The sequence below is a fragment of the Ziziphus jujuba genome, chromosome 3 (assembly GCF_031755915.1).
Source record: "Ziziphus jujuba cultivar Dongzao chromosome 3, ASM3175591v1".
Classification (NCBI taxonomy): Eukaryota; Viridiplantae; Streptophyta; class Magnoliopsida; order Rosales; family Rhamnaceae; genus Ziziphus; species Ziziphus jujuba.
The window spans coordinates 27,218,629-27,228,461 of NC_083381.1; the positions used below are offsets into that span (position 1 = coordinate 27,218,629).

Genomic DNA, 9,833 nt, shown 5'->3' on the forward strand with positions numbered 1-9,833 from the left:
AAACTCATGGATTTTCCACGATTGACATGGCGCACCAATAACGAGCTGCCATATGAGAGTGTAACCCACTCGTTGCCACGTGGCAGTGTAGTACTGGTTGCAAGCCCACTAAGAGTTGAAAATTCACTGTTCTTGCCGCATAGCAAGCAGTCATTCAGACCCCCTGAGAGTTCGAGTTATTCACTTCCCTGCGAATGCTAGGCTCATCCGAAAAGCGAAACAGAGCTCAAGACGGAGGCTTTTCCTTCTCATACCCTAAAATTTTCAGCATTTTGATCTGCTTTGGGTAAGTTTTTTCTTCTTTTTTTTTTTCCTTTTTTTATTAATTATTCTACTATGTATCTCTTTTTAAATTCTAATGGCTTTATCCGATCTCTGTGAATTAGTAAACGTAGAAAGCTGGATTTGATTTGGGTTGATTGGGCTATCCTTTTTCTCTGTTTTATGTGCGTTTGTTATTGAGATTTTGATTTTGGAATCTCTTTAAATTTACCCAGTATGTTTATTGGCCATTTTGATGTGAATTTCATAATTTTCCCTCATGGTTATATGTGTTTTAATGAGTCAAATTCGAAAAAAGTTAACTTTCTTCGAATCTGATTAAGTTGATACATATGGATTTGTTTGGTTATTCTCTGAATGATCGATTTTTATTCCACGTTCAATGTTGAAATGTTGATTGATGGATGGCACTGAGTATATTCTTTCAATTTCGATACATTGTTACTGAAACGTATATGTTATTTCTTTTTCTTAGTTGGGATTCCCCAGATTCCATTTTGGGAACTTGAACTCCTTCCAGAATATGTAAATTGTGTTTCTATATTTTCTTGTTGTTGAAATTTTTTAATGTGGAGTTTGTTTAAACTCACCCAGTTTGTTGTTTGGCCATTTTGATGTGCATTTCATAATTTCCCACATGGTTGTCTTGGTTTTAATGCGTCAAATTTGAAAATTTAACATTTTTTTATTCTGATTTTAAGTTGATGCATATGGGTATGTTTGGTTTATTCTCTGAATGATCCTTTTTCTTCTAAATTCGATGTTGAAAAGTTGATTGATGGATGGCACTGAGTATGTTCTTTCAATTTCGATTCACTGTTACTCAAACTTATGCAATTTATTTTCCTTAGTTGGGATTCTTCATATTTTTCTTTATATGAAACTAATGTAGTATATAAAAATGTAAACTTTGGGAACTTCTTCCTTGCGGCAAAAATCAATTGTGTTTCTTATCAATCTAATGCTTGTCTTTGAAGGCAAAAGGAAAAAGGAAGTAGAAAGTTTGGTCTGAGCATAAATGGAACAGATTGATAATTCCATTCGGAACCAAATAGCGGCGCTAACACGAGTTATGAATGTGACGAGGTGGTTTAAAGAGGATAATGTTCCTACTAAAATTGAAGAGGTACATAAGTTCGGTTTTTATTGTGTACTTTTCTTTTTCCACCTAATTCATTAGTATTTTGGTGTTTTGTTTTATGGTTAATCTTAGCCTTTTCCTGTTGCTAGGGTCGTTTGGACTTTTAGTTTTCCTATTTTTATTTTTCAGGGCCTCTTCCTCGGTTCTGTTGGAGCTGCTAATAATAAGGATGCACTGAAAGCCTTAAACATCACGCACATTTTAACTGTGGCCAAGTCATTGGGACCTGCATATCCAAATGATTTTGTGTATAAGGTTGTAAATGGTAAGAATTTCTTCCTTTGGGCTGGAGAAATATTTTTTTTAAATATCAAGTCTGTTTAAAATTTTAGGAAAGCTTTTCTTCAGTACTTTATTTGAGCAAATTTGCTTTATCTGAGTCTGTATTTTTACACTTCATATGTCTGCTCCCATGTTTCTTTTCTTATCATATTTTTCTTCATGCACATTACTTCTGAAAATGTTTTCTTTAAATAATTTGTAACTTTTAATATGATGATCTTGCAAGTATTCCATCTTTCTCTATGGTAAATCCAACCATTCTAACAATTTTGTTTTCCACCTATATAGTCATGTTTGAAAGCGTTTCATGTTTTACCATGCAGTACAACATAACAACACTCTTTCTTCCTCTTTAGAAAAACTTTAGTGCCATGGAATGTGAGAACGATGATGCATATATTGTCTATATAATTGTTCTTCATGTCAAGTGATCTTCTAGAACTGGAATATTATTTCTGATTTGTGGTGTTCTTTGCAAATTGAGGTAGTTATGGATAAAGAAGAAGAAAACCTAAAACAGTACTTCGACGAGTGTTTCAATTTTATTGAAGAAGCTAAAAGAATGGCTGGTGGGGTGTTGGTCCATTGCTTTGTGGGAAGATCCAGAAGGTGATTTTTCTACTTCTAACAGCATTATTTGCTTTCTCGTTGGTTTTCATCTTGGTGAAGAAATTTCAGGGAACTATTTAATATTAAGCACTTATCAGTGTTGGGAAATGCAAATTCTTTCTCACCAATCCTCCATTATATATTTCTTTCATGGAAAGGCTTCAGTTTTAAGTAAATGATAATTATTATAAGCTTTTTTTTAATTTGATTAAGATTTCTAATAATGCTAAACATCTTGATACTTCCATGTTATGTATCCTCAGAAGTTTGGTATTCTCAGCTGTGTAAGCTAGCCGTTTTTAATATCCCAAGTGCAAAGTTAGAAGAATATGTATGTTTTGTGGAAACACTTTCTTGTTTGTACAAGTAAAAACATGAAAAAGTATATGGCATACTGATTGGATAGGACAGGGATTGTTTACTTGTTTAACCTTGCAGTGTGACTATTGTTGTTGCATATATGATGAGGAAACATGGTATGAGCCTGTCTCAAGCCCTGGACCATGTTAAAAGCAGACGACAACAGGCATCTCCTAATGCCGGTTTCATCTCACAACTTGAGGATTATGAAAAGTCTCTTCGTGGTGCGTTATTAAACACTTTCTGTCTAACCACTATTTGTTTTACAGCTTGTCAGCTTGACTAGTATAGTGTCTATATTTGAACTATGTGAAATGTCTTTGTTCTTCTGAAACCAAATTAAGATATTGCATTTCATTCTTCGTCTTATAAATCTACTAATAAGAATGTTGTTTGCAGTAATAACAAATGCATTGCCTATAATTGCTGTGATCAAATAGTTAGCTTACAGATTCTATGATGCATTCTAAAACTTAGACAACTAGCTATGATATTTATAGTAGTTTATGTTGAAAATTTAGAAAATAGAATAACCCACAAACTACAATATCATTAAGCTAGTTGATTTATTACATATTCTTACTTTTGAATCACAAAAACTTCAATAAGTTCACTACGAGTCCGAAATAGATAATATATGCAAGAATGATTTTACCTTTTCTTTTTTGGCATAGTTAGTTATATTCAAAATCTTATACAAATATTCCATGATATGGAAAAAATTTATAACAATGTTGATGCCTGATTGGATTTAGTGTATGCTTCAGCTAATCTTAGTTCAACAAAACACTGAAATACTTGTAATTTTCGTTTTCTTTGGTTTTTTTTTCTTTTTTCTTTTTTTTCTTTTTTTTTTTTTTTTTGGCTACCGAATCTTTTCTCTCACCAAAATCTGAGCATTATTGCCTGAGCTATGTTGTATTAATTTGCCTAGTTTTTTCTGCTTTGATAAGAAATACGTTGCTGCATTCTTCAACATGTTTCCTGAGGTTCTTATGCCTTTTTAACATTTTACTCAAACTTAGTTTTGCTTGTATTTTCTCTTTAATTGCTTATGCAGCTCACCAAGAGAAGACGAAGTAAAGCACGTACTGGAAGGACTTGGTGCTAAAGACTTGTGTCAGTTTAATTAATTTGAATATAGCCTTAATTATATATTATTTTTATGTAATATAACATAACTAATCTATGTTAACAATATATTTTATTTAAATTTATTTTTCTGGCTTTATAGTAAGAATTAAGGTGATGTTTGATTGGTGGAAAAAAAGAGGGAATGGAATGGGACGGAATGGCATTGATGGTGGAATGAGTATTGATGCGGAATGAATTCCATTCTTTGATTGAACATTGAACTCAACACTTTAACAAATGGACAATGGAAACACATGCTTTTGACAAAAATACCCTCAACATATATTATATATAAAAATTAAATTAATTATACTATATATAATAATTAATTTCTTAAACCATAATATATCCCTCTATTTTATTTCACCACTTTCTCTCTCTAATTTCTTTCACTATATTATCTCTCTTACTTCTTCATCTTTCTTACTTTTCTTTTTTTTATCTCAGTTATTCTATAATTTCTCTCTCTAGTTTTTTTTTCTTTATTCTTTAATTGATTTCTAGACTTTTTTTTTTATTTTTAACAAGTCAACCAATGAGAAACCAAATTGTTTCGAAAAAAATGTATGCTTTACATTATATTATATATATATATATATATAACTAAATTAATTAAACTATATAATAATTAATCTATTATCAAAAATCTTTTTTTCCACTTTCTCTCTGGTTTCTTCCTCCGCTGTCTCTAATTTTGGTCAGTACATTACGTACCTCCACTTTTTCCACTTTCTCTTTTGCTTTTTTTTTTTTTATAATCTTAATTATGCTATAGTTTTTCTCTATTAAAGTTTTAAAATTTCAATAAACTGGTTAATTTTTGGGTGTAAATTCGAACCTGAGTGCCCAAATCTGAAGTTGGGCCATACCCATGCTCGCCTATCGCAATGAGCAACGATCAACGCCATTAAAACTGGATACTGTGGATGAATTTGATTATTACTTATATGGTAATCTTATGTGGCAGTATTTGTATATGGGGAAGTATGATCTTACATGGTTATCCTATTTGGCAATATATTCTATGTGACATTACCAATTAAACATTAGATTACTATTGAAATCTAATTAAAAATGGAAAAATAATCTTATTAACTTATTGATAAAGAGGTAAATTTTAAATCTTAAAGATAGCATGATCTCAATGATTGATCAACAATTATTCAATAATTCAAAAGAATAACAATATAATCAAGTTTCATCTACGAAGCTTATTAAGTATCCGAAAGGCACTATAAATATAGATGACATCAACACCATTGATATGATATTCGAAATCTCTTGATTAGTTCCCTACTTCCATTCAAATATATCAACATTGACATAAGCATTGAAATACCTTTGGTCAGTATCATATTGATAGTCCAAAAGTTTTAGTCGGTACCATATTGATACCCTAAAGTTTTTTTGATATCTTTTACAGGCTATCAAGGAGGTCAGAGTCTTTGGTCGAGTAAGATTTTTGTATCAATAGTGGGCTAATTTTCAAATTTAATGAAAAAAAATGGAGATAAATAAGTACAAGAAAAAATGAAGAGTGTTGAGGAAAAAAAAATAATGTAGTAGGTGAAAAAAACTGATCAATCATATGTAACTTAAGTTAAATTTAACTAAGCAACTTCAGTGAGATAAATTAATTTGGAGAGAGAAAGTAGATAGAAAAAATAGAAAGAGAAAATAGAAGGAATTGAATGGAGAAAGAAAATACAATGAGAGAAAATAGAAAGAGAAAATGGAATGAGAATCTAAAAAGTGGAAGGAGAAATTAGACAGAGAGAAAATGTTAAAAGAGAAAGTGAAATGAAAAAGTTAAGAGAGTTAGAACTAAAAAAAGATAACAAGTTAATTTTAATTTTTATCATATAAGGTTGATTCAGATAATAAATTTAAAAAATTATGAATTCAAGACATCAAAATAAAGAGAAATTATTGAAAATGATAAAAATACTAATAATTTTAATTTTTAAGTAGTATTATTCAAGGTAAAAACGTATTTTTCTTTTATATAAAAAATGGAATTGAAGAAATCTTCTATCGTGGGAATCCATTCCCACATGTACGGTGGAATCAAAAGGAGAATGAAATCCCAATTCCTAATAACAGCAACCAAACAACAGCTAAATGTTTGGTTTGAAGAAACTTGGTTGCTTTTATACTTTCTTGAAGGGAATTCCCATTAATTATTATATATATATATATATATATATATTGGTAATTGATTATATATATATATATACATATATGGATATCTATAATTACTTTATGCTATGACAAATCATATTTTTATAAAACAAGAAAATGAAAAATGAAGAGTGCAATGGTTAATCAAAGGACTTGTAAATGAAACTATTGGACATATAAAATGTGTCAAAAACTAAAATGACATGTATTTTAGTTGGCATGATAAAGAAAAAAATACAGAATGAGTTAAATGTGTATATTTATTAATCTCTTTCAATGACTCTACTTGCCTATACTTAAATAGAGCACACGATCCTTGTCGATTGAGCCAGAAGAAGTTGCAGCAGCCAAACCCAACCACCACTACCACCATTGTGTATATATATAGTACAACAAAATCAACTTTGTTGTCACAGCAATAAGCCTGATTTTGCACATACACTGTGACATGCATGCAATCAATAAATCCTCTCTCTCTCTCTCTTCAAACATTAATCAGTTTTGACACCTCAATATTGTACGTGGCAGTGCTTTAGGTAGATTTTATTTGTAAATATGCTAAAATAACATATATATTATTACTATTATATATATTTACAATTAAATACCAGACAATGATAAAAGAACACATAGTGAACTTGAGTTTGTAAATTATTATATATCAATCGATTCCCCAGTGATTCTGAATTAGAACAAATAGCATGTTTGGAGTTATGGAAAACCCAAAAGGCAAGGCATGCATGATAAAGGAAAGGAGCAGATAAATGTTGCATGGGAAAGACAAGGGATCAAAAAAGAAACCCTCTCATTCTCTCTCTCTCTCTCTCTCTCTCTCTCTCTCTCTCTCTCTCTCTCTCTCCCCCTAATATGTATCTTTTAACTCTCTCACAGTGTGGCACGTAATTGACCCCAAGATAATAAACGTGAGACGCGTAATATTTTGCCATATACCACAACATTGAGTGACACAGAGTGTGAGAGAGTGTGTATATGTGTGTATAAAATGAACCTCACGAGAATGCGACATATAGCATTTAATGTGAACCAAAGAGGTGGTTTTTTTCCTTTTTTTTTTTTTTTTCCGGCTGCTTGCTCTTACATTATTGTATCTTATAAATAAGACAAGACTTGACTTGGGAACTTCGTGGTGGAAAACTAGAACAAAACAAAAACAGATTGAGAAAGAGAAAACAAGCTTTGTAACCTGAAAATGTCTCATATAGCTGTGGAGAGAAACAGAAGAAGGCAGATGAATGAGCATCTCAAAGTCTTGCGCTCCTTAACACCTTGTTTCTATATCAAAAGGGTAAACCATATTATATTTCAAATTCTTTAATTTAGAACATTCATTCTATTGCAATAACGAAAGCGTCCTATTATTGATAATAAGATGAATTCTAGATAAATTTATTATTAGTAATAAAATGAATCTTGGATAAAATTTGTCTAGAATTTTTTAGATGAGCAAAAAGAATATATATATATATATATATATATACACCTCTATATCGCTTCAATTTTGATGAACTTGGTTTCATTTGTTCTGTGTTTTGGTATTGGTTAGGGAGACCAAGCATCAATAATAGGAGGTGTGATTGAATTTATCAAAGAGATGCACCAAGTTCTTCAATCTTTGGAATCCAAGAAAAGAAGGAAAAGTCTAAGCCCTAGCCCTGGTCCAAGCCCTAGGCCACTACTGCAGCCAAGCACTCCTCATCATCTAATTGATCAGCCTCATCATTTAATTGATCATCATAACCCTTTTGGATTTGAGAGTTGTGTTAAGGAACTAGGAGCTTCGTGCAACTCTCCTGTAGCTGATGTCGAAGCAAAGATCTCCGGTTCCAACGTGATGTTGAAAGTAATTTCGCGGCGAGTAGCCGGTCAAATTGCAAAGATAATTAGTGTATTAGAGAGGCTTTCATTTGAGGTCCTTCATTTGAATATCAGTAGCATGGAAGACACTGTTTTATACTCGTTTGTCATCAAGGTATATACATATATATATATATATATATCATTATCAAAACTATATTTCCAAATTAGGGTTTTAATTTCACCTTTCAAGAAAACAAATAGAATCAAGGGAATTCCAACCCCACGTGACCCGCGTGGACGTTCCATATATAGGTGTAGTATCTTTACTACTCATCAAATATTGTTAGTGAAGGAAAGTGAGCTAGCTAGGGCTTTCTTCCAAATCACAAGAGAAACAGCTTTCTAGTGTCCTATTTGGGTTTTAACAATTTGTCTTTTTCATGCATACAATTAGAGTAAGACAGTTGACTAATTTGGATGCTAATATCCTTATGTGGACAAACTGTTATATATAATACATATAGTTATATATACATCATATGACGATTGAATGGATTCACAAAACCGGTAATTAAAAGTGTGTGTGTGTATATATATATATATATATATATCGATATTAAATTTTTGTTTGGTTTAACAATAGTCTACCATGTTTAATTACAGATAGGACTTGAATGCCGGTTGAGTGTGGAGGAATTGGTGCTTGAAGTTCAACAATGTATTCGTTCGGAGACCGTTTATCAAGAAGAGCTATAGGTTTCAGGATCAAAGGGAGTGCAAATGTTGGATATTTGCAGCCGTTCTGTTTTCATTAATATGTGACATGATCAACAAGTGTGTGGTTTATATCTAAGAATATCTTAGACTACTTAGATAGATAACCATCATCAAAACCTGGTGATGAAACTTCTAAAGCAGGATTAACTTTTTTGCATCAATAATCTTAGCCTGCTTTGCAAAAAAACATCTTCAATCATTACTGAAATTTCCAACTTTTGGTTGACAAGGATTGGATTAATTCTAATTAAACTCGGGATTAATCCAATCTTGGTCATCACTTGTATAACAATATATATTATTATGCATCAAATAACATAGAGTTTTGACAATGTCATATTGGTCTTGAAGAAGATCATAATTTCATGAAATCTAGGAAGTAGGTATGAGAGAATCATGATCAACTCCTTATTTTAATGTTTTAATTTGTATTAATATATGTTTCAAACTAATGAAAGACATTTTATTGTCCCTAAGCTTTATCATAATCATGAGCTTATGCACTTATAAAATTAAGGATATAGTCGAATTTCCACACTAGTTTAGATGAGGACTCGGAATACTTTTTCATTATCATAAAAAGCTAGAGCTACTAATTCATGCATTTGCCAGTGTTTACTTTATATAATTTTTCTTTAGGATATTTTACTTTAAACTCTATATTTTATAATTTTAATGTTTACTTTATAAGAGACCTTTTTTTTTTTCCTTTTATTTTTAGATTAAGAAGTAAATACCATCCTCAACATTTACTTCCATGCATGTGTCTTTTCTATTGATAATTATTAGATTATAGTACAAAAGGAAAGTAATACAATATTATTTATGTATTGGATACAAATTGATACACAAAACACACACATAGAATTGGATTTTAAAGTCTATCAAAAGTAGGAAAAACATTAGGTTAGGTCGTCTATACATGAAAAGCATAGGAAGATTTATTTTTCTCCTCTTTGTCTTTTTCTTCATGCATGGCTTTCATTTTCGATCCATGTTGCATTACCAACTCATATTATAATCCATAGAGAGAGAAACATATACTGTACAAGTAGATTGGACCACAGTAGTTTATTTTGATGAATCCTTTTGAGTGATAAAAATAAAAGAATAAAAAAATAAACATATTAATATTTTAGACTCAAAATATTGATAGAAAATGATAGAAGAATAGTAATAAAAAAGAGACTGGAGAGAAGCAAATCGCTTTCAAAAACACGTCAGCCCAGTCCAAGTGGTTGAACAACTT

The 9,833-nt window shown here is 30.9% G+C and overlaps 2 protein-coding genes across 3 annotated transcripts; both read left to right on the plus strand.

The window, feature by feature from the left end:
* Positions 1-133: 133 nt before the first annotated feature.
* Positions 134-3,891, plus strand: LOC107423270 (dual specificity protein phosphatase 1). 2 transcript variants are annotated; one of them, XM_060815239.1, is made up of 6 exons: positions 134-286; positions 1,260-1,408; positions 1,513-1,688; positions 2,194-2,314; positions 2,753-2,898; positions 3,735-3,891. In XM_060815239.1, exons 2-6 carry the CDS (start codon positions 1,386-1,388, stop codon positions 3,755-3,757), a joined length of 489 nt encoding a protein of 162 aa, XP_060671222.1. In that variant the 5' UTR covers positions 134-286; positions 1,260-1,385; the 3' UTR covers positions 3,758-3,891. The 2 variants fall into 2 exon arrangements, with proteins under 2 accessions (XP_060671222.1, XP_015888288.3); XM_016032802.4 differs by having other exon boundaries at positions 136-286; positions 1,553-1,688.
* Positions 3,892-7,149: 3,258 nt separating this feature from the next.
* LOC107423254 (transcription factor MUTE) lies at positions 7,150-9,161 on the plus strand. The gene is made up of 3 exons (XM_016032784.4): positions 7,150-7,295; positions 7,554-7,979; positions 8,471-9,161. Exons 1-3 carry the CDS (start codon positions 7,200-7,202, stop codon positions 8,561-8,563), a joined length of 615 nt encoding a protein of 204 aa, XP_015888270.2. The 5' UTR covers positions 7,150-7,199; the 3' UTR covers positions 8,564-9,161.
* Positions 9,162-9,833: the final 672 nt, after the last annotated feature.